This window comes from Zerene cesonia, chromosome 20 (assembly GCF_012273895.1).
Source record: "Zerene cesonia ecotype Mississippi chromosome 20, Zerene_cesonia_1.1, whole genome shotgun sequence".
Taxonomy (NCBI): domain Eukaryota; kingdom Metazoa; phylum Arthropoda; class Insecta; order Lepidoptera; family Pieridae; genus Zerene; species Zerene cesonia.
Window position 1 is genome coordinate 9,284,284 of NC_052121.1, and position 26,863 is coordinate 9,311,146.

Here is a 26,863-nt window from a genome sequence, read left to right on the forward strand (position 1 = left end):
ACCGACGCTTGAAACTGAATGGGACTCCGCTTTGATTTGCTATGGAGGATTTGTTTTGCCACGCAAACATATTTAGTGCTTAGCACAATTTACGAAATACTTGTACAGAGCGCGGACTCTAAAATTACATTCTTTAATTATTTACTGTCTCTCCTTTTTATGTTGTACTTACTCTACATTTTAAAAACGTATTTTAAGGCAAGTTTATGTGCTCTAGCTCTAGACATTGCGTGGTGCTTATTACTTAAATAGCTACTTTATAACTACATACTGGTGTATTCTTGTAAGAAATGATTGTGTAAAATAAGTATGTACTTTGAGTGTTACTCAAAAATTAGACCAAGTTTTGTAATTAATTCATTCAGTATTCGCCAATTACTTTCTAACGATTATCCTTCCTCATATTTTGTAAAAATAATGCTCTTAGTTTTACAAGTTTTATATTAATGATACTACCAAAACATCTCATATTTTTTTATAATTTTTATTTATCACAAATCGCATTAGTACTTAGTAAAGTCTAAATATTGTATCGATGTTTTTTAAGTGTTCATACATAACTATATATGCTAAGCTATTATCATTAGCCATTGCCATAATTACGGTATAATTTGCGTTTAAAAATACTTATTTCTTGCAGGACATTTAATCAAACACAGTTAGTTACATAAAGTGTATTAAATTTTTCCGCCAGCATGCTAATGTCGGAAAAATCAATACAGCGATAAGCTAGATGACCTAATTTCTGAAGTCTAGTGTCGATTCTTGAGACCTAGCTTTTGTAGAGTATAATACAACGTCCGTGAAACCCAATAGCTCTTAGAATGTTCTAGAATTACAGCGGTGAATAGTGTTTGTTCTTTGCTGATTTAAGAAAGTTTGTTTGAGGTTTTATCTATTTTTAAATTGGGGTCTTGATAAGAGGTGGCTAAAAGGCCTTGATAATTAAGATAATTAAGCGTTATATTTGCATGTAAAGAAAATTAATATTTTTATAACTTAACGGATCCTATACAAACTAATATTGCATGAGAATTATTTTATTGTTTGTTTGTATTGAACAGTCTCTAAAACTATTGGACCAATATAATGAAAATCTCTCACTGTAATCCACCACGCTGGCCAAGTGCGGGTTGGCAGATGTCACGTGTCGTCGAACTTTTGATTCTTGGACATGCCGTTGAAACGGTGAAGGAAAACATCGTGACGTTTTAAGCAGTGGTGATGTTATTCACACGTGCAAATAAATTGAAAAATCAATTTATTCCCTACACGCTCGCCCGGTCTCGAACTCCGACTTATCGATTTCGAAGTCCGAGGTTCTCACCACTGAGCCACCACTGCTTGTTACATTGTATTTACGGCGAAATCACAGCATTAATCATGATTATAGTAAAATCATAAAACGTACATCAATTAAATACAACCGATCTACACTGGAGCTTCATTAAGACGTTTATCTTTATTGTGTTCGAAGCAAACTTAATTTATGTAATTGCATTTTATATTCATAGCGAAACTTATAATTTTCATTTGTTTACCCGTTTTGTCAGTGATTTTATAATACGCTTTTACTAACAACATAATGTGTGTTCATATGAAAACCACTAGATACGATTTCACCTTCTTTAAAAGGACAGATTTAAGTCAAACTTCGTATGTATTACACGGTCAAATACAAAATCAATATATTCTAGAAAGATTACATTCACCTCCTAATCTCTCGAATAATTCCATAAACCTCTTCTAGACTTATCAAATTAGACTTTTTAGAAAAACACAGCCTTTGATCAGACTTAACACTAATATTATAAATGTGAAAGTTTATTTAGATGTTTGTCAGTCAATCACGCTGAAACTACTAATTAGACTAATTGCTAATTTAGTATACAGACAGGGTATGAACTGACTTGGGTGATAGGATACTATTTATCCCGATTAAATGCTCCTTTGTGACAAAAGTAAATCTTGATACCCAGGCGGAGCCGGGACGAGCGCCTAGTACCCAATATTTTTAAGAAAGAAAATGCATAATCAACGAAACAATATGATTTATTCTGTACTAAACATTTAATTTTTAGTTTTATAGCATTGAAATGCTTTATAAATGAGAAATTTTGAAAGAATAGAAAAAATTTCTTGCTACGGTTAGGCAAGATACGCAGGTTCGAATCCTGCCTCGTGATCAAATTTTTTCTATTCTTTCAAAATTTCTCATGTACTAAACATTGTTTATAACTGCGGGTTATACTCATAAGTAATAAGATAACATTATAAACACCCGAACCTCTTAACATGAGAACTGTAACATAAATATTTAATGTATAAAATGATTTGAGCAAAACCCTCGTTTGTTTAGCGGTTTTTACCTTTTTTCGGGCAACGGAAGTGTTTGCCACTGACCATAAACAAAGGGTACAGTTAGGCTTTATTATTTAAACGAAATTAACAGTTAATGTTCATTTTATCCGACTGTCCCGGAAGGAGGTGGGGTTGCCTCGCATGTTATAATATGTTTTAGGTTAAGATTCTAAATAACCCTGTTTGGTATAATGGACTCATGATCTTTTGATCAATATTCCACATTAATACTCTAATATATTTTAGACATTGTATTGTTTATAATGTAAACATATTAAAGACAAATAATATTTTTATACAAAAAATTTTCATTTTTATGACCTTTTGTAAAACACAATAATTTGGACACTCTTTTGTTGATAGAAATACTATTATGCCTTCGAAAACAAGTTAGCGACCCTAGAACTAGAATAGCATTTCTTGTAGGCATACGTATACATATGCTTTCATATTTTATATCCTTATTCTTTATAGTCCCTTTGTTAAGTATTGGTCTCATGGATCCATATATAACGTTCTATTTTGGGAAACTATAATCAATCTTCTGTGCTTATAATGTAATATTAGTCTATAGTGGTATCGAACCCGGGGCCTTTCGTCGCAACGTTCACGCGCTAACCACTTTACCGAGTAGTAATAAATTCGAAAAAAAACTTAAGAAAGTTCCTTTCACAAAATATTAAACTTATGACATCTAAACCTTTGATATAATACTCGATTATATAACTATTTAGGACATCTAGAGTGTGGAAATGTGTTATCATCATAAATCTTGTGTTAACATCATAAATTGTTGACAATTTCTATGCATCTAACGGATTTTGAAGATAAACAAAAGAAACACAACGGCTTCTGTTAAAAGATAAAAGTCTAATTGAAGTAACCTATGTTATGGTATTTGTTCAATCAACGTACTTTTTCATTTAAATAGATATTTAAACGAAAAAATACGTTTTAATCCTAATTACACACATACTATGACAAAAACAAATATTTTTTATTAGAAACGGATACTCAAAACATTGCAAGAATTTACTTGTTTACTTGTAATTATAAAGACGCAAATAGATCTCACACAGAAGTATTACCATACAAATATATTCATATCAAAACTCCATCTATCATTAATATCTTAACTTCACAAAACCGCAGAACAAAGGAGCAACGAAACCGCAGCAAACTTCAAAGCTCCCAGAAGCTGTGCCCCAGTTTCTGATCCAAACGACTTTGAGATTACGTGTAAGATATCTAGCTTTTTGTAGGATACCTAGATAGCACACTCGGGTCAAATGGTGTGGTGAAATTTTTCACAGCTTTATCAGTAGGAAAATTTTTAATGAGAACAGAGTAGTATTTTCTTGTGTTTGGTTTCACGCGAGTATTATACATTTAGAAATTAAAAACTTTTCAACGGATTTTAAACGCGATTTATTCATTATATTATTAACCCGACGTTTCGAACACTTTACAGCGAGCGTGGAGCGAGCACAAGTCAGTCTCCCCGTGACCACGCTCGCTGTAAAGTGTTCGAAACGTCGGGTTAATAATATAATGAATAAATCGCGTTTAAAATCCGTTGAAAAGTTTTTAATTTCTAAAAGAGAATAGAGTAGTTGTAATTAATTTGAAATGATTAAAATGTTACGCGTATAAAAAGGTTAAAGATTAAGCTATTTAAATTTATTGTTTTTTCCCTGTTGATATGTTGTGTTTGTGATAAAAGTTATTTAGTAATAAGAACATAATCGAAAAGTATGAATATTTCATTATTTCGCTTTATTTGAATCATATTGACACATTTTTTTTTTCAATTTACCACTCATATGCAGATGGTACATTTATACAAACATCAAACATTTATATATTCAATAAGACTACTTCTAGAAGCAGTTTTGAATGGTCATAACATACTTTTAACATTTATTTACTAATCTTATATATAAAATTCTCGTGTCACAATGTTAGACTCTATACTCCTCCGAAACGGCTTGACCGATTCCTCTGAAATTTGGTAAGCATATTGGGTAGGTCGGAGAATCGGCTAACATCTATTTTTCATACCACTAAACGATAAGAGTAAAGCAGAACAGCGTTTGCCGGGTGCAGCTAGTATATACTATATATACCACTATGTTCTCCCGCAATTCTTGAAATTTTATCCAAAATAGTGTATCATTAAATGTAAATGTTCCATTGTCACTCGTGCTTGACGGATTAAGTCCACCTGTCGTTAAGATGTCAGGTACGTACAGGCACGTGCGTGGGGTAGACGCCCCTGAGAATCAGCTACCCTTGAGAATCCCACGGAATATACACAATTTGATAGAATGTTTATAGATGAGCCACTCGCCCCGGTCTAGTCTGGTCTATTCTTTTCTACTATAAAGGTCGCGGACGCTCCTGGCGAGGAAGATACCACGCCAATTCTAAAATCGGATCGATAATGGGAACGTTATTGGATATCTCTCCATAATTTTGGGGAACGTGGTTGAAAGTAGAATTAATGGCATCAGTCGATAAGAAATAATGTAACGTAAGTGGTGTAATTTTGATTTTTAATCAGTCCAATATAAAAGATAAATGGCGAATATCATCAGATTCGATCGCGGTTTCACATCAATACTAAAAAATACTCTCGCATTTATAATTGTAAATTAAAAAAATATAGATCTATTCACTCATTATCTTGATCGCCTTTTTGGTACAGTCGAGAACTCGTCAGTATAGTACCGTAGGTCCTGGTTTCGAATTCCGTTAGGGACTCACAAAACAAATGTCTCGGATACAGGATACAGACGGCTGATCACCTACTGATCTATAAAGAAAATCGGTCAGTGAAACGGATGTGTATCATCCCTATACCCTACTAATGGCTACGAGACTTCCCTTTTCATTATTATTTATTCTATTTGGTTATATTTAGTTATATTTAGTTTTCGCGACTTTAAATAGGATAACTTTTCACTCATAGAGGAAGCCGAAACAAGACAAGTATTTGTTAAATTGGTTTTCCACATTAAGAACGAGTAAATGAAGTAGTGGGCTTATAGACGAAGCGGTGTGAGGTTTTCCTTTACGATACGGCAAAGCTGAGAGGCCTCTGAAAGTGAGGGTTGCTACGCGTGCGAAGATTCCAATAAAAACACAATATGCATACAAACAATGAAAAAATGGTCACACCGTGACCGATTAACATAATTTACTTATAGCAGAAATAGAAGATGCAAATAAAATCAATATTGATCTACTTAATACTAATATAGGAGGAGACATCTTATGAGTCACGCAAAAATTACGGTATCTTCCAATAATCACATTTACGTAAAAGCAACATTTTTTACCGCTATATCTTTCTATATTTTACATCTAAAAATACTGATCAGTTTTTTTTTTATATAATATTAAAACATGTTTTGACAGCCCTAGCTAATTCCCTGTTGACACAGTATCGAGGGCTGCGACCCAGTTCGGAAGACTGAAAACATCTTCGTTCCGTCTCAGATATTGATGTAAAAATGACACTCGATTTTTATGTTATTTATTTTTTATAGAATGGAACAAAAACATTAAATACCATATAATCACCTATGATTTTTATGGATTGGCCTTGAAGGAAAAATCAACAAATAAGTGTAGTGTTTTGAGAGATATATAATTTCGTATATATTATAAAAAAAATCCAAGCAAATAATTATTATTATAACAAAACAAATTAACCATAATTTATAACACTTCTATTAAGGTAGATAGTTCAATATAAAATAAAATTTACTTCCAACTCTCAAATTGTAAACTGACAAGCTTTCTATTTAATGATTAATTAACAGCATAGCAAATTGTTGTAGACTATCGATGATTATAGTGAAAACATAAATATTTTCTAAACCACATTTTCAAACAGTTATACACAGCATCGGTGGTTCAGTGGTAGAATGCTCGCCTGCCACGCGGGCGGCCCGGGTTCGATTCCCGGCCGATGCAATCTTTTTTCTATTTTTATTTTTGTTACAAAAATCTGATTTACTTAAATAAAAATTATTTTTGCTCATGTAAATTTGATTTTCAATATTACAAAATTTTTATGTCAGAAAATCTTTATTATATTAACTCTTTATATTTCGACTCTTTAAATAGTAACAAATAAAATTTCTAAGTATCTTTTGCATCCAAGTAAATTAAAAATGTATACAATTCTTTAATCGCAGCAAGCGAAATAGTGGAACGTCTTATAGTATGCAACCATCAATGAAAAATCTTAGAGATAATTTCTTAGCAAATGTAGTGCCAGCTTATAGGAGAAAGAGGATAAAGAAAGGACGTCTGGGGATACAGCAATGTACTGGGAAGGGTAAGGAAAAGAATATGAACCTTTGATACGAAACCGAATGAATTTAAACAATTTAGACACAGTGTCGTATGGTACAAATAACGCGTTATTTATAAATCTGTCCCACTTGGTAAACACTGACACCTCATCTAGGTCACTAACCACGGTTTAAATTTAACTAAAGTTTACGATTTCAAGTCACACCTTTCACTTTTAACTAAAATTTATCACAGTGAGAAGTAAAAGTGCGTATTAATTTTAAAGATATTCTGAATATTCATTTATAGTTATTTTCCCCATAAAAAATAGTTTTATTACAGACACTACATAATACATAATTTTTGCTCCGAATAATGAAACTTTCTAGATTTTTTCATATATATTTTTTTTTTTTTGTTTAATTTAGATTCAGCTATTCTTAAGATGTTTAAGACACAAACATAATAAATAATTATATTATAGACAATATTATAAAAACTTACAGTGGATTGTTCAATTTAGATACTATTAAAAATATATATGTCAGGGCGAACGTATATTAAATTAAAAAAAAATTATACAAAAAGGAATTTCCGATACCGGGAATCGAACCCGAGCCTCCTGGGTGAGAGCCAGGTATCCTAGCCACTAGACCATATCGGATGATGGAAGAGCAGCTGAAAATTAGCTATATTACAAATGCTTTCAAGCTATGATTATGAACAAAATTACTGAAAATGAAATTAATTATAAGGTTATAATAAATGTTTCCCTGTACATGTAGAGAGTCGTACATCGAAAACCACTATACCAATTGAAATAAATTTATGAACATATTATAATTATTTTTTTATATTTTTTAGATATTAGTAGGTAACCTACTTAAGTATCTGACTAAGATAAAAAAACGATAAAATCTAAATCCTACAGAATATCGATCTAAATGAAATATTTTAATCGCCAATAATACTAAGTCAAAATTTCGCGGAAGTTAATGACCATTGTGAGCACAAAAAAAGTTTTTATTAGGTTTTTTTTTTATCTAAGAACCCTAACTATTAACTAATGGCATACTGCTGTCCCTTTCTAACCCGAGCAAAGCCGAAGCAAGCTTCTAGTGTATAAATAATTCATTATTACGTAACCACAAGGTGTGGCGCGCAGCCATTACAAATGTATGGTAAAATTTATAATTATAGATAAATATCTCTATATATTTACATATTCCATGATAAATATTTATTACCCATTGTAATATCTACTAATGCGCTATTCATTTCTTATTCCTTACCTTAATATATCATATTATCTTAAAACCGTCTAAATCTAAAATATTTCTAACAGTGCATTTACACATTCGCCTAATCAAGCGAAGAACCATTCTCTCATGTCTGTTAACACTTCCTTGAATACTAGTATAGTATTGTATTATCTGTGGTAGTACCCATAGTATTATCTATGGTACAGTGACTTTATGTTCGCCGTATTTGCCCTTTGATTACGTCAGAAAAACGGCCCTTAAAAACCCGGTTTTCAACGCGTAAAGGCAGTGCAGTTTATATACAGTCAAAACTGTTTACAACAACATCATTTATAACAACATATCGGTTAAAATGACCAAAATCTAGTTCTAAGACATCCGTTGTTAGGACAATCAGTTTTTACGACTAAATATGAGAAGTCCCTTTGATGTCATTATAATAGATTTTGACTGTATACGTTTTCGTTATGCGAATCGCGATTCGCATGAATGTGTAAATGCACCATAAACTGTTAGGTTTTATTTTTGTGTTTTAAAGTTATTTTAAAAAGTTAAAAATCTTGTTAACATACAGTCATAAAAGTTACGAACAATTATCTAATTGAAAAAAAATTTAAAAATTATTTAATATTTTCTGATTTCTCTGCTTGAGTGCTAAATTTTTGCCTTATCCTGAAGTCAGACCTCGTAACTTCTGGTATCAACCTTGATGACATTTGCTCATTAATGTTTATTATATAAATTTAAGTTTGTTTAAGTTTGTAAGGATGTGTGTGTGTGTTACTCTTTCACGCAAAAACGACTGAACCGGTTGCAATGAAATTTGGTACGTAGATAGCTGGACAACTGGAATAACATATAAGCAACTCTTTATCCCGATATTCCTACGGGATACGCAAATACGCGGGTGAAACCGCGGCGCGCAGCTAGGTTCCTAATAAAACAATGTTTGTTAATTCAGCAGATATATTTACAACCAATATACACAAAATATATTTTTCTTATAATAATTGCCTTGAAACTAACGCTATATATAGTTATATAAACATTTCAAAATATACCAATGGACGTTTTGTAAGCAATGACGTCATCTGTTTGATTTATACGAGCATGAATAAAGCATTGTCACTTGGCGTTTGGTTATTAACAAACATCTATTTATCGTTCTAACTACAACAATATACGTCTTACACATTTGGAGACTAGCTTTAACCCGCGGCATCACTCTCCGTACCCGGGAAAGTAGCATATGTTCTAATCCCGCCTGGATTATTTGCTATAATATATCTCTGTACCAAATTTTATATAGATACGATAAGCTGTTTTTGTGTATACATCAATTCATAGTTACAAACTATTCCGTTTATAATATCAGTAGAATAAACTGTGAAATAGAAACTTAAACGGTAACTATTTCATAGTAAATGCTTAATCCCGAGATTATAGATAGCTTCTGTAAAAATACACAGCATACAAATTTATAACCTACTAGCTTTTCGCCCGCGGCTTCGCCCGCGTAGAATTCGCTTATAACGCGCGACATGGTAAGGAGTATTTTCTTCGCATTAAAAAGTATAGTTTGTTCTTTCTCACGTTTAGCTCCATCTTCATACCAAGTTTCATCAAAATCGGTTTGACAATAACAAACTTTCATACAAACTTTCATCCCCTCTTCAACCCTTTCTACCCTTTTTTTCGCGATAAAAAGAATCCTATGTCCTTTTCCAAGTTCAGCTCTATCTTCATACCAAATTTTATAAAAATCGGTTGATTGGTTTAGGCGTGAGAGCGTAACAGACAGACAGACAAAGTTACTTTCGCATTTATAATATTAGTAGGGATATAAAGTTTATTTTGATTTATTTTATTATCAATACAAAAACATTCGATACGTCTATTTTATTACTTCATACGATATAAATTTTAAAAATAAAATCGGAACACAATTGGCGCCAAAAATCCGCCATTTTAGATTTTGTTAAACGCAGTGTCACTTTCACAATTGAAACGATTCTAACGCCTCTCGCCTCAATTTTAATCAAAACGAAAATAAAGATATCAGCCCTGTTCACAACGAAACAGCCTGCGTTACGGACTGAAACCTCATACGAAATCTATGTACTTTCAACTAATACATACCAAAAAACATAATATATACGATACTATAACCATAATATATAAGATTAAAAAAAAATTCGTAACACCATTCGTTCTTGCCGACATATCAAAAACTATAAAACGAACCATCGAATGAATAATCCTATTAATATTATGAATGCGAAAGTTTGTATGGATGTATGGATGTTTGTTACTCTTTCACGTAAAAACTACTGAACCAATTGCCATGAAATTTGGTACGTAGACAGCTGGATAACTGGAATAACATATAGGCAACTTTTTATTCCGATGTTCCTACGGGATACGGACTTACGCGGGTGAAACCGCGGGGCACAGCTAGTTATTTATAAATCATGAATAATAAATGTTCTTTTATAACCATCTCTATATAGTAACAAGGAGTAATTGACCTTACTACATCCAATTTACCATTTATAGACACAAACATTATTATTGCAAACATTACACCAAGTATTTGTTCCTTGTTCAATGATATATGGGCAATAAATAATGTAACAATTTATAAATTAGTATACACATAGTCCATCTTTAATATGTATTATTTATTCAAGCGTTGGACAATTAATATAATAAAAATGTATTACCTCTTTGTAAGAGAAACTATGTACGAATTACAATATTCATATAAAATATCAATTATTACAATATTTTAAAAATAACAGTACAAACAGGTAACAAAATTTAACAATTTTCCTTTTAAAACAATAAAACCTCCTTTGTAATAAAAAAAACATACACATAGTATGTTACCGGCTATTGAAGAAATGAGAAGGTTAATTCAACGAATATATGAAAACAAATATAACTATTTCCAGCGATTTAAATATAATATTTTAGTACTTACCTATATAATATACCAGCTGCGCCCCGCGGTTTCACCCGCGTAAGTCTGTATCCCGTAGAAATATCGGGATAAAATTTTGCCTATGTGTTATTCCAGTTGTCCGCTATCTACGTACTAAAAATCGGTTCAGCAGATTTTGTGTGAAAGACTAATGAACGTACACATACATCTATCCTCACAATATTTCGCTTTTATAATATTAGTAGGATAAAAATCAGTAACCCCTCATAGGAGGCCTGTGTCCCAGCAGTGGGAACATATATATAGGCTGATGATGATGATGATAATGATGAAAAGTCAGTATCAGTTCAGTAGGTCAATATATATCTATTTTCTTGTATTTTTTTTTACCGCCTATTTTCTCTATTAAACCTTTTAACTTCTTGCTTATTCCTACCTACATATTTAATTTTATTAAGTTACCTTTTACCCTGGTTGCCTAGAAGAGCCTGCCTAATTAACCATTAGTAATAAGACTTTTTGCAACTATTAGTAATAAGATTCATAGAGTTTTATTATAAATAAAAATCATACAATTAATTATAATTTTTATGAATTTAACAATAATTATACATCACTACGTTGTATACAGGTATATTATGCTTTTATATAATGCACGTACTTATTGTGAAATCGCTGTGCAGATGGCAAAAGAAAATTATAATTGCGACTCATTCACTGCTGAGTAATTAACGTTTTTATGCTTTTTCCTTTCTTTTCTCGATCTCTATTTAGCGAATATAATTCTTTAGATGAAGATGGATAATATGTGTATGGTTTTGTGATAAAAATAATAGCATTAATCTATATATTATAAAGCTGAGGAGTTGTTTGTTTGAACGCAATAATCTCAGGAACTACAGGTCCGATTTGAAAAATCCTTTCAGTGTTAGATAGCCCATTTATTGAGGAAGGCTATAGGCTATATATGTACCATGGGCGGACCTCTAGTTAATAATAAAACATGTTAATTTGAAGGTCATTTATTTACTGTGGTATTTTTTTCTGTTGGATAAATTCATTTTCGACTTGGCCTCGGTAAAATTTAACGATCCGATATAAATCCCAGATTATATTATTTAGTGATACCTAAATAGCTAAATTAAAATAATAATATAAGTAGATTTAACTTTCTTTGTTTTCTATGACTATTCTGTTTATTTTCATGATAGAGCAAACCAAGGATCAGGTGGCCCATAAACATTTGTAACCTTAGAGGTGTTACAGCATTATAATAAAAATTCAACAAAAGTTATTTCACTTTTAAGACTCAAATTATATTCGTTTATGTTATGAGAATTATTAAGACTCTTTAGCATTTGACGTCATAAGTCACTTCTCCCATTTAATGTTTATACGAAATGACATTATCTCCAATACTCAATACTATTCATATAGGCATTTGACACTTGGTTAAGCACACCCAAGGCCTTTGGATCTGTTAATTGGTAAGCTAAATCGAGGGTTCAAGGTGATACGATCACAATTAATCGCTATCCGCTAAATCATTGTTATTTAGACGTAATTTATTACTTAGAATATTATATTATTAATGAATCGATAGACAATGTAATAGTATGAATATTTGAGTGAGACAATGTTAGTCTCCAGTCTTCTAAAGATAGATATTGATTAAATTATTCATTTTTGTATAGATAGATTTTTAATTTGAAAACTACAAACTTGATACTGAATGACTGAGCAACACTATGTTATATACAAAAATACACAATACAATATGTAATACATATACAATTTGGCCTACATCCTGCTCGAAGGATCAATCTATAACATAATACATGGAGATGGTTCACTATCAGGCTTAACTAACATCCATAATAAATTACTCAATTTATAATGCTAATTTTCATTTCATTAATATATCTAACAGAAGATTGGGTATAAATTACGCAAGTTAGCAATTGCAATATGCAGGCAGTCGTGCCATCCGCGGGGCATGCAATCATGCTCCACAGATAAAAACAAAATATACCATAGATAATAAATTGCTAGGGTAATAACCTCTTTTCTTTATTAACTTCATTATTACTTGCGTGTTATTGAATAGGAAATGTTAGTAAAGTTCATCGACCATAATATAATTACATCATATAATTTTTTATTTTACTCTGGACTTTAAATTCGATGTTTTTGAATACTGAATATTTATGATTCTTTTGTAATTGTCGATTTTATGAATAATTAACTATAAAAATCCAAATCTATTTAATGAATTGTAAGAAAAGCATCTTAATTAAAGTACAACATAATATTCTATAGCAATATGTCTTTATTATGATAATACACTAGTACTTATTGCCATCCTCAACACACATATTATATACACTTATTTATGATGGTAACCTTGTCGCCACAAACATCGATTTCGATATATTACATAATATTTGATTGTTTATTGAATAAGGTCATTCATTATAAACAAATTTAAATTTGAAACCAACTAGTTGAATTTCCTATCAAATACTAGTTAAACGATTCCATTATCTTACGATATACATCGTGTCGTCATTGAGGTTTGTCATTTATGCTAGTAGTCTTGTATATTATTTGTTATTATTATAAGAGAGTAAGCTATAATTGTGAAGTTTTGTTTCCTTTTAACACGTTTTTGCTTCACTTGTATGTATGTATGTTTAACTTTTAGGCTGGATTTTGACCTATTTTAAACAGACAGATTTAATTTCAACTTTGTACATTTATCAAGATTCTGATAAGGATCGCCAGTATTAAATAATTTCCTTACGCTTCCTCGGTGAAACAGCCAGGAAATTTGCTGCTATCATCAAAGCGTATTTTGTACAATATATTATGAGATAGTTTTTCTTATGTTTTCCTTATTTTATAAAAAAGCTCTGTCGACCTAAGGTAATATCATGTGATCGTGGTGGTGGTTCCATTGGAGATTCCGGAATATGCTATTATGCTTTGAGTTTGGCCGCCGAGGTTTTAGTGGGTAGAAATCCCACATGATCTACTTTTCCCCCAAAGCTAGAGTATCTTTTGAAGATTTCCCCCTCGTTAAAAAGGGTAATATCATGTAGACAATAACAGTTAGTATTTGATGTTAATAAATACAAATATATAAAAAAATATAGTCACAACAAACACATAGACACACGAAAAATTTTAAAAAATAATATACCAAAGTACTGTGCGACTTCGATTTACATTTATGTAACTATACCTGTTAAATATAATACTACATTCGTTTAACAATAAACTTGAGAGCAAAAACCATAGAATGCATCATCAACATTAATTAAATTATTCACACACGATTTATTCATAACAGACCCGAAACTGCATACCGTAACTGCATTAGAAAAATATAAAAAAGCGAAAGGGTGGCCACACAGCGTGAAACGGCCAACAAATGTGAGGTAGAGATATCACATAGAGCTAAGTTTTAGCAGGCAATAAATAATAGAGCTACAAGAGTCAATAAATAGAGCCAAATCGTTTTTCTGAACTGCTTGTTATACATTCTTTTAACCATAATAGTGATATAGAGTTTATAGAGTGCAGAAAGTAGAGGCGATTGTGTGTATCCTTCACTTGACACTACCCATGGTAAAGACAATTAACCGGTAAACCTCCGTATTTTGAAGTGAGAGGCCCGTTTCCTTTTCCTCGCCCTTCTAAGTCCATCCCTTCTTTCATGCCGCCAATCTTTTCTTTTTTCCTTACTTCTTAAAAGTGGGCAACTCGTTTGTAGAAAACTACCTTTGTAGTTAGTTGAATGTTCATAGGCGGAGGTGATAACTTACCATCAGGCGAACCACCAATTGCCCGCTATGACATAAAAACTTAAATTCATATCCTTTTCAAAGATAAAATGTAGAGCATTTTTGTAGGAAAGCATTATTCATATCACATGTTGATTTCCCTCGTCTTCAAAGTGCACTATCCTATTGTCACTTGGAGTGCGTTGGCGCCGCGTTATCAGCGGTTATCTATTATCGAATACGTAGAGTATCTATGAGGCGATACATTCTAAGGTCAATGTAATATGTTTTGTTGTTAGATGACCTAAATCTGAGAATGATGTTAGTTTAACATGTGAGAACTGAAAAACACGAGATAAGGTTAATTTTCTGCTTCGCCAATTATACGTCTGTAAGAAATAGAATAAACTAGCTGCGTCCCGCGGATTCACCCGCGTAAGTCCGTATCCCGTAGGAATATCGGGATAAAAAGTTGCCTATATGTTATTCCACTTGTCCAGCTGTCTACGTACCAAATTTCATTGCAATCTGTTCAGTAGTTTTTGCGTGAAAGAGCAACAAACACACACACATCCTTACAAACTTTCGTATTTATAATAATAAAAGGATTTATTGATCCGTACTTTGACACCTTTGAAATAATATAATTAATATACCCAAAGTTTAAAATGCACTAAGTCTGTGTGTCTGTAGTAAACCACTTTAAATATTCAAATTGATATATTTCTGTGTCCGCCAAAACAACAAATAAAAAATAACAATATCAATAACTCTTTCACATTATTTGTCATACTTTTGCCTTTCTATCTATCCCTTTCTAATATGAACATAATCTCTCAATAAACATCACACAATACTTATATAACATTTCTCTCCGACATGTTTATGTCTATAACCAAAATTGGACCGAGCCAAAATCGTTTCATCCAATCCCATCGGTCAGTATCTCTACTTTATATTAAGTCCTTTGTTAAAGATTAACTTGTTCTGAACAAACAAGAACAGAGCTAATCAAGGGAACGTCGGTAACAACATAACTGGCCACTTACAACCTTGTGCGGAAGTAAACAAGGAATTTATTATACTTTGTATAGGTCTAAGTGTGAATGTTTTTCTATTCTTTCTAACAATACGAGTACAATATTTAAAAGGTAAGGCCAAGAAGTAAATGTATATACGTTTAGTTCTAAGATATTGTTAACTAGCGGTCCACCCCGGTAGTCATAGTCTTTCTCAATAAATGGGCTATCTAACACTGAAAGAATTTGTCAAATCGGTCCAGTAGTTCCTTGGATTAGTACGTTCAAACAAACAAACAAGCTCTTCAGATTTATAATATTACTATAGATGTATGTTTTCCACACATAATATCTTAAATAACTAATCCAACAATTAGTATAAACTTAGTGTTTGAAAAATACATAATTTATTGTGGGAGTCGAGCACGCTTCGGCACGAATTGGGCCAGCTCGCACCGTGGAAGTACCACACCCCCACAGAAAACCGGCGTGAAATAGTGGCATGCCACTGTGTTTCGTACGGTGAGTGGGGGAGCCGGAGGTTTATTTCCTTTTCCTCACCCGTCCCAGTCCATTCCTTCTTTCCTGACATGAATCCGTTCCCTTTCCCTTACCCACTAAAAGCGGGCAGCGCATTCGCAGAGGCACTACCTTTGCGAATGCGAATTTGAAATTTGATTAATTGTCTATGATATATGCAGCAACCAAATACCATTTAAGCAAGCATTGATGCTCGTATACTAATTACAGCATTATTAACAACTAGCTGTAACCCGCGACGTCACGCGCGTGGTACCTAAGTTAAGCTAGCCTATGTGCTAATCTAGAGTATAATATATCTCTGTACCAAATTTCATATAGATTCGATAAACTGATTTCGCGTGAAATAGTAACAAGCATCCATACATCTGTCCATACTTACAAACTTTCGGATTAAAATATTAGTAGGATAAAACTCATATCTTCTTCAAAAACTAAACTTTACAGAGCATGTGGAATTTCTACCCACTAAAACTTCCACGGCGGCCAAACTCAAAGCATTATAGCAGAGATCCCGGGATCTCCTATAGAACGCACCAGGATCAAAAACTGAACCTAGCACTACAATATCTCTTCTTACTTACTCATTACAATGAACACAAACCACTAGACCATGTAAAACGTCACAAAGGATTTTCTAATCCGCCTTTTTGCCGATTATTTTCATCATCGCCTTTGTCCATTGTTTCAAGCTGTGTCGAAGTGTATGGCGTAAGTTCCCATTTTCTTGCCAACATTTCACTATGATATATCTTGCTGTTGCTTCATTGTGATTCTCTGCACCTTCATACTAAATAATAAACACGTCGAGAAATATTTGAAAGAATAGAAAATCATCACGAGGCGGAATTCATTTTATTCTATTCTTTCAAAAATTTCCAATTTTGTAAAGCACTAAATGCGGCCCGCGGTTTAACCGTATCCCGTAGGAATATCGGGATTAAAAGTAGCCTATATGTTATTCCAGTTGTCCAGCTATATATGTACCAAATTTCATTGCAATCGGTTCAGTAATTTTTGCGTGAAAGTGCAAAAAACACACACACATCCTCACAAACTTTCGCATTTATAATTAGGTAGTAGGAAGTACGATAGTAGGATAGGAAGTAGGATTTTAATGCTATAAAACTAAAAATCAAAATTAACACTTTTTATGAAATAATTGGGAACTTTTAAGTGTTTAAAATGATTGTGGTATCCTAATTACATTACGATTATAAGTAATGGTGAAGCGTAGAAATTTTATAAGACTCTAACTTTATTAACCAACACCGCCTGAAGTTTCTTAAAAGTTTAAAAGTTAGCAATTCCCGAGAATATAAAAGGAAAATGTAACATTACCAATTCATCTACTATTTCCACTTAATATAGATGTTATTAAATCGGAAGCGTCGTCATGTGTCGCATTACCTTGCAGGTTTGCATCGCTGAGTGGAACACACGTGTTTATTAACACTAGGTTAAAATTCCTGACTCGGCTGACGCCGGGTGTCCACTTCGTAAAACTGAGACATGTGATAGCACACAATATTAGCATATCAAATTTCTTGACACTCGAAGAAATGAAAACTTCATATTTGTCATGAAATTCCTAGTCAAACTCAAACTAAAACATTTATTTATTCAATTTGAATTTCTTATAGAAGTACTTTGGATTCGTCATAACACAGTTTTAACATTTACCTACGGTTCTGAACGCAATTTCTATAGAGAAGAACGTATATTATAAATACACCAGTAGGTAACTCTGTCTGTCTGTCCGTCTGTCTGTCTTTTCCACGTATTCCACTGAAACGATTTTGACGCTATTTAGACAAAATATAATTAAATATTAAGAATGCTTTTTTTAATGATTTAATTGGAATTAAATCATTAAAAACGAAGAATCACTAATAAAAAACATATACACTAGTATTTTATATATATTTTAAATTAAATTTGCTTTTGATGCATTTGGAAACTCAGTATCGATCTCCTGTGAGGGCGAGTGACCTAATTCAGGCCAATGCTTGACTTTCGCGTTGAGATTTCCGAACGAATTTTGACTCCCTCCGAATCTATATTCAAACTCATATTATTTCTAACAAAAAATGAAACTAGGAACAAATTTAGAGGTTAAATTCGAATACACATCTAATGCTAATTAACCTTATTAGTAAATAAGGCAAAAATAATGTAATAAGATTGTGTCTGTCTGCATGTGGCATCATATCTCCCGAATGAATGAAGCGATTTTAATTAAGTTTTTCTTCTATAAAACATGACCTAGGTATGTGCGAATGATCTTGAACATGTTTGAAACAAATCTTTTTGAAGATATCTCTTTTCTAGTTAATGAGATAATGATAAGAAATGCGAAGGGATCTAAATAAATATGGATATACGGATCAAATGACTCTTAATTTTTAAAATGTTCACATAGTTTTTAGTATTTTTGGCTGAAAACCGAAAATGGGGTGGGGGGCTTTTAAATGAATATTATTTACTTACGTAGCAAAACTAATAATATGAAATGGACAGTAAAAAATTCCTAGAACACTGTACATGACGTAATAACCATGAGTTCCCATGAGCTTTTCATGTAAAACTGCCATTTACTTGAATGCAGAAATGTTTGACCTAAACTCGATCTAGTTTTATTAAATTAACCAATATACATTTTCTTATAATAGATACTGAACCATTTATAATAATCATAGTAATCTAAAATTACATTTTACAGAGAAAATATTTGTGTATGTTTTTTTTATGTCATAGTCGGCAATGGAGCTGGTGGGTCGCCTGATGGTAAACGCTACCACCGCCCATGAACATTTGGAGAGGCGTAAGGTCAATTGCAGACCTTACGCCTCTAAAAATAGATTGCCGACTTTAAATTGAGATAAGAGGAATAAAGGAAAGTACTGGAAAGGGTAAGGAAAAGGATATGAGACTCCCGCTCCCCCACTCACCGTACGAAACTATTACGCATGCTATTATTTCACGCCGGTTTTCTGTGGGGGTGTGGTACTTCCCCGGTGCGAGCTGGCTCAATTCGTGCCGAAGCGTGCTCAACTCACACATACAAATGTCTGACATATTAGTACCTATCTATTAGACTATCGTTTGATTTGTCTATATGTTTGTCTCAGTTGCAGAAATGATATAGGCAAGTTCAAATTACAATATTGTATTATGCCGAATAATTGCCTAGTTAGCGACCGCAGTGTGGTTAGTGACATGCTTATTGTATTACGGCCGAACGAATTATGTTTTATGAATAACTAACTGTCTATTGGTATGCGGCTTTTCCCGCGTTGTTGAAAAAAAACGCGTTGTACGCGTATAGTTCTTGTTTCCGTAGAATTTCTAGGATATAAACCAACCAAGTTTCAGTCAAATCGGTGCAGTGGTTTAGGTATGAAGAAGAAACAGACAATCAGATTACTTTCACCTTTATATTATTAGTATGGATTTTACTTAAATGTAAATTATATTTTATATGCACAAAACTAACCTCAAAGGCCTATGACTTAACTAGTCTAGATTGAATTGCCATCATGTAATTTGATTTTAAGAAGCCATATAAATATGAAAAGCTTTGATTTTTTAATGTTTGTAAAGAAAAAACTCCGAAACAAATGAATCATTCTCAAACTGCTTTTATCACTGGCCGGAATGAGCATACGGTTGCATGTTTGTTCACAAAAATTGCATTGTTTTTTTCTTTTGGAAGCAAACGGAGGCCCATAACCTTTTCCTTACCCTTCGCAGTCCTTTCCTTTATTCATGTTGATTTCATCAACTAATGGATTTATTTTAAAAAATATTTTTGTGTGCTATACGTAATATATCTACGGACGAAGCCAGGGCCGCTAGTAATAGAACACCAGTGAATAAATTTAACAACAATTCAATGCCATTTAACTCTACGACTTAAAATAATAAGGTTTAAATATTTGCGCAGTATAGTATATAAAGTATCTATTTATCATAAGCAACATCCAACAACGGTCTAATTAAATCAAATTTTTTTAACGTGTCATATAATAGTTCAGTCGAATAATCATAATAATACATCCGTTAATGTAACAACTAAATAAATTTAATCTAAGACTATATTTGGAACCGTAACTTAAAAATATTTTATCGTGTTATTTAGCTAATTATGGGCATTCTGTAGATACACGTAATGGAGTTACAGACAATTTCACTCCCATCGAGTCTGTGAGATTTTGCCGCGAAGTTGCTTTCATTAATTCATTTACATTGTTTGTTATAACATCTTAGCATCGATGTGAAATCATCTTTATCAAACAATAAATCACATAGCGATTTATAAATCAATAGATCAATAGAAAAAAGCTAAGAAACAAACCTTTTCGGCTTCCACCGTTTCATGAACACCCCGAACATCTTATCCAGCGTCTAATTGACAAACAAAACACTACACTACACTAGCACACACTAAATATCACTAAAACTGACACTTTTACATCAAACTCGTAACCTCTAACACGAATATCGGATAATTTATATGTACAAGACACTTTCTATAGATATTAATTATTAAACTATCGATTGATTTAAACGAGGATCGTACAAAATCGATGTTTCTCATACAATTTAGTATACAAGCTTCTCTTATCAGCGCTACTACGCAACTGAGCGCGTTTGGCATTGAATCTGAATTTCGCAACTAGTTGGTCAACTGATCCATCCATCAGTCGGGCGTTGTTATCAGCGGAGTGTTATGAAAACTTACATATATAAGAAAAGAATTATCGTTTATCTGTGGTACATGTGGATGAATAACTTTTTAGGTCTATTTGCATTTTTTTTCAGGTGTATTTGATTATGTTATCTGTGGTACATAATAATATTCATGAATGTATGAATTTAAATGTGAAATTTCACATGTATGTACAGACTATAAAACATTTTTAGATCTATAATTTGCAATTTTTTATGGTACCTCTAATATTTGGACATTTAAATAATTGTCTATGTTATAAATGTGTAAGCTTATCATATTTTTATTTACGCCAACCACTCAGTAATATATAAACTGTTGTGGTTAGGATTTGGTAAACATCCAGAGAAGCTACGAGCATTTATCTTGGTGGGATGCAAACAGATTACAGGGATTATTTAAAAATTTTTAATAAAATATTAATTTCGTATGCTATATATCCAATTTAGTTATTAATCATTTGTTTTAATAAATATTTACTTTGTGTTTGATTTGATTTCAGTTAAAGTAACTGAATATATGATGCGCAAGGCATTAAGGTGAATGCACTCACGATACCAAAATTCTTGTGTTCTCACCTGGACCAACAAAAGAGGAATTCTTTTTGTATTTTTCGTGACCATTTTTTAAATCAACTAAAGGGGTTATATTTTTCAATATTAAATATCTATCTTCGAAAATTTTTAAATAACAATACCGTTTTTAAAATGAATCAAACTATTTGGGGAAATTTTATTTTTTTTATTTCTTTTTTTGTTCATTTAATAGATAACATGCTTATTGTTGTGAAAAATTATCAGAGCTATCGCGTATTCAAACTAAATAATTATTTCCTACAAATTAGGTCACCAACGTCCCTGGGGGAGGTACCACACCAAATTTAAAAATATGATCAAATAGTAACGAATCCCTAAACAAAATGAAACAGTATATTAAAATATGATACAATAATGTATGTTAATGATTTTTACAAATTAGAGCCCCTAAGAAAATGCTATTGCGGTATTTTAACTATGTCAAACATATTCCTGAGCTGCAAGTGTACAAATAAATGAAGAGACCATAATTAAAGTATTGTTTACACACGTGATATATTTCGTTTCTAGCACACAAGTAACACGCGCACAGTTCATTTGATGCTACCTTCATTTGATATAGCTTTCTGTAGTGCCTGTCCTGATTAATGTTACCAGGTAAATGTATTCTGTTATGATTTATTTCATGCTAAGTACATGGTGTGAAAGAAAAGCAACGATAACTTATTTAAATTTGGATAACACATATCTACTATATAAAAATAAGTCGAGTTTTCCTTCCTGACGCTATAACTCCAGAACGCACGAACTGATTTCCACGGTTTTGCATTCGTTGGAAAGGTCTCGGCCTCCGTGAAGTTTATAGCAAAGAAAATTCAGGAAAATTTTCAACAGAAAAGCGGGAAAATCATTTTTCACATACAGCCATCTGGTGGCGAAACGGAGTTCGCCGGGTTTGCTAGTAAGATATAAAATAAATATAATAATTATAGAAAAAGATATATAGAATAAGAGAATACCATAGAATAAAAAGCTATATAATTTAGTCAATTATAATCTGTATTTGTATAATATTCAAGATATATCTCAACTTTGTCAACAAGTAAATAGATATTAAAATCCAAAAAGGTTAAATTTTAGGAAATGAAATCAATGTGTTATAAAAATGTACGTGTATTTTACACGTTATCATGTAGCATCGGTGGTTCAGTGGTAGAATGCTCGCCTGCCACGCGGGCGGCCCGGGTTCGATTCCCGGCCGATGCAAATTTCTTTTTATTATTTTCAACTAAATAGTTTACAATTTTTTCTTTGTCTCATTTTCAACTAAATAGTGTTTAATAATTTTTTCCGCATATTCCACTATTCAATCATAATAAGACTCACATATCTCTCCTCACTTTTTATACCTCTCTCTACAGATAACTTACGTACATATTTTAAAATAATTTACTTAGTTATGTATTTAACATATAGTTATTTCCATTGCATTGGGGGAATATCTGATGCCTGGTAATTTCGGAACTTAATGAATACCACTTCCGAAGATCATTTCATTGTATCGTTAATGCAAACCATTGCAAGAAATGTTGCAGAATCGATAGCATTCACGTTACTTTAAAGAGTCACTAAAAAAGTGAAGTCCCGCGGCCCCTATTGGGGCAGATGGGGGGTTGTTCCACTAAAAAAACTAATTCAAAATTGTTTATTTCCTTCTTTAACAAACTGTCTTTAACTAGTTTGTGATTGGAACACTCCTAGTAAGCAAAAAGCTTGTGTCAGGTTTCTCTTCCTTAAAACGCTGATCGATTTTCTGTTATGGACAAGTAGATTCTGGTTCCAGGATCTCTCGGTTCTGCGCTCACGCGTAAACTATTGTGCCAAGGAGGCGATCAAACATCTAGCTACGTGGTAATTCTGCATTATTAGACTTACCCAAAAACTAACCTTATGCTCGTTAGCACAATGTTTACTCCATACTCACAGTCGGCAGAGCATGCAAGCCGGTCACGCTTTCCTACGACCACTCTACTTGAACATAATACGTACTTACCGTTAAGAAAACTATGAACCAGTATGTGAATAACGAGACTTCGCCCCGGCTTCACTTGGTTACCAGTAGAAATTTATTTTGGCGATACAAAAAACATATCATCGAACCGCTCAGTTGCGACGTGAAAGAAATATTAGAATTATTAAAAGTAACATTACTCAGGATTTAGAATATAAATTTATCTTATGGTAAATTTAATATGATAAACCGCTTTTCACTGAGAAAGTCATGTAAACATTAAGGAATATCTGATTCCAAAACAAGCAAATAACCACGTACAAGTGTACACAAAGTAAACAAATATTAAATTAATTTGCCGGTTAAACATTTCCCGCTAAATCCAAAACCATAAAAATATGATAGCTCCCAATATTGTTGCAGATAAAAAAAGCTAAAAAACGATCAATAAAAAGCATAAAATAAGAGAAAGTCAGGGTATTTTGTGTACCAGAGAATCTGGAGCGATATTAAATTGTATACAACTGTCATTGATGATAAGATCCACGCACAGATAAACAGTTTTGATATTCAATATAATTGACAGCATAATGCTGCGATTGGACATAAGTATATATTACAGATATGGTATTGGTATTGCTAATAAATCAAATACGACATTTTAATAAACTAATCTAGCCTAAATTGCTCATTGGGTAACGTTACCCGCCCTCGCATCGTTAGCTTTAAAGAGAAAAGAGAAAATATAGAAATAAATATGTCCGTGTATACATTTTGCTTTTTCTGGCCATAGAATTTTCTTCATAATTTACTTACGTTACGTTTCAATTTAAGCCAATGATATAAATGAAGTAGGTATTTATAATCGGTACATAACAAAATTACATATAATTTTGTATATATTTATAATTAATATTTAACACGCAAGTCGTAAGAGGAATGTAAAAAAATCAATTGAGAAGAATCGCTTTTATTATTACGGCAGTTCAACTTCTCGAGCTGGCCCTTTCGGTCCCCTGGTACTTGTAATGAAATCAGTAGTATCCTCTGTTACTGTAGCAGCTGCTTCAGTCGCGTTCATTATATCAGTAGTATTTGAAGGCACCATTGGTGTCGTGAGCGTCAAATCTTCTGTCAATTTCAATCGTTTGATTTTAGTGCTCTCCGTCGAATTAGCTAGATAGTCCACTAGCAATTTGTCTATCTCCTTCACTTCTGCCACATCAAGTTTGTTCATGTCATCTTGCCAGTTAGTGACGCAAGTGTCTACACATGTTTGTTTGTCTTTGAATACGTTTGGATGTTTGCAGTCGCCCCATACAATGGGGGTGCAATCCTGCTCCTCATCTCTGTAAGTGTACGCTATGTTCTGTTTGTTATCCTTGCACTTGTTTTCAGTTATTATTTTTGAACATTGGTCTGGAATATTGTGGTGTTTAAAATAGATGTTGAAGGAACAACGTATGGATATATAGATTTGCATAGTAGCAACAAATAAGATCATAGAGAAAATATCGCCGGACAAGGGCTAATATACAATTGGGATAATTTGTAAATATCACAATTATTCGTTACTTCGTATATCATATGGTAGAGATCCGATTACAACGGTACGACAAAAAACGAGAATTTTTATTCCATTCTTTCTCATAAAAGATTCTAATAACTTATTAATATGCATTTTTACACTATTTGAACGAATTAAAAAATCTAATCTAAATAACAAAGCCCAAATAGACCGTCATTAATCCACCTCAGAATACATTAATTAGTCACAGCTTACTGATAAGGTCAATGATGTGCCCTGAAAAACTAAGAGGATTACTTATTATCTATTCCCTCTAACCTCTAGATCGCGTCTCTACCATGGCCAAAATTACCTGTAGTATCAATCAAATTATCGTCTGTCGCGGCTTGGATGAATTTAAACACGCAGCTATGAGAACAGAGATATTCATCATCGAACTTGTTGTATGTAGGACATCCTCTCCAAATTCCTAGCTCGCACCTGGACCCTGGCTTATAGTAGTAAAACACTGGTGTTGGAGTTCCTTTACAGTCGCTGGTGTTCAGATTGTGGAGGCAGTAGTCTGGAGGTACTGCAAACGTATGTGGTAGTGAATATCCTTAAAAATTGGGGATGTTTTTTTGTCGCAGTGAGACCTGAGCTGGTGGTTCGCCTGATGGTAAGCGATCACCACCGCTCATGTACATTCGCAAAGGTGCCCCCATTTATGGGGTAAGGAATAAGGAATGGATTGACGACTGCACAGAAGGAAGGACATAACCAAACCTCCATTTCCCCGAGGACGGTGGGTATGTATGAGCATTCTCCGCTTAAAAACATAAAAAAATAAAAAGCATAGAAAATAATTTTTATAGGAGGGGAAAATTAGCATGATCGTTTCATAAAATAGATACATTTTAACAATCTTGCTATTCAACAATCACACTTGTATAAATTTTATTATTTTAATACTTTTACATATTTCTATATTTATTCAGTAAAATACGTTTTTATACGAACCAGCATTCACCTTGTTCCAGGAAATATAAATAATATTTATACAGAAATAACGGATTGTCGTGAACATTATGGCTACGCATTAGCTGTACTCATTTTCTGCTTGAAAAGGTTTGATTACTTGGCAGATTAATAATCGTTTTTATTATATTTTTATGGACTGTATTGTGATTGAATTTTTAATATAATTGTAATTTAGGTGTTAACTTTTTTTGCTCAAATTATTTTATCATATATATTTAAAAAGTGTAAGTACTAGGCCCTATATTGAAAAAAATATATAAAACAAAAAGAATCTTGCATCGGCCGGGAATCGAACCCGGGCCGCCCGCGTGGCAGGCGAGCATTCTACCACTGAACCACCGATGCTACATCAACGATATGCAAAACTTGGTTTGTAACCATACAAATACATAATATTCACAGATTTATAATATTACATTATTATTGAAATAATGCTTTGTCTGCTGACTTTTCATACAATTTTCACCATAGCGTAGATGAACGACACAAAGAAATATTTGAATATTCATAATTAATACATTTTTACCTTTGATATTCGTTTTAGATGATTTGACTGAGAAGAAATAAATAAAACTTAATTATAGTCTCAATGTAGTTTACTTCATTTCTTATTGCTAATATTTCCTACATTAACATGCTTCAATAAATAAAATATTATACAACAATAATCGATAGTCCTTCTAAATTATTGTCCGTTTTGAGATCCTTGAAGTCATTGTTTTGAATTTTTCTGTTTCAGCTACAACATTATTTTCTTAGCATTTATTTCACAAGTATATTCGATGCCATCTAGGTTTTTTGTGGGCAAACGTTAATACAC

The 26,863-nt window shown here is 32.5% G+C and overlaps 1 protein-coding gene and 4 non-coding genes across 5 annotated transcripts in view; 2 read left to right on the forward strand and 3 right to left on the reverse strand.

Moving 5' to 3' along the window:
- The window catches only part of LOC119834762, a 307,955-nt gene extending 287,100 nt beyond the window's left edge, over positions 1 to 20,855 (reverse strand). The window contains exon 1 of the mRNA XM_038359236.1: positions 20,574 to 20,855. Coding sequence (XP_038215164.1) covers positions 20,574 to 20,611 — 38 coding nt within the window. The 5' untranslated portion in view covers positions 20,612 to 20,855. The remainder of the gene's footprint in view (positions 1 to 20,573) is intronic.
- Trnag-gcc lies at positions 6,272 to 6,342 on the forward strand. The gene has a single exon. It is a non-coding gene; the product is annotated as a tRNA-Gly (tRNA).
- On the reverse strand, positions 7,259 to 7,330 carry Trnae-cuc. Its single transcript has one exon. It is a non-coding gene; the product is annotated as a tRNA-Glu (tRNA).
- A 1,824-nt stretch (positions 20,856 to 22,679) lies between the features above and the next one.
- On the forward strand, positions 22,680 to 22,750 carry Trnag-gcc. The gene has a single exon. It is a non-coding gene; the product is annotated as a tRNA-Gly (tRNA).
- A 3,567-nt stretch (positions 22,751 to 26,317) lies between these two features.
- Trnag-gcc lies at positions 26,318 to 26,388 on the reverse strand. Its single transcript has one exon. It is a non-coding gene; the product is annotated as a tRNA-Gly (tRNA).
- Between the last annotated feature and the right edge of the window lie 475 nt (positions 26,389 to 26,863).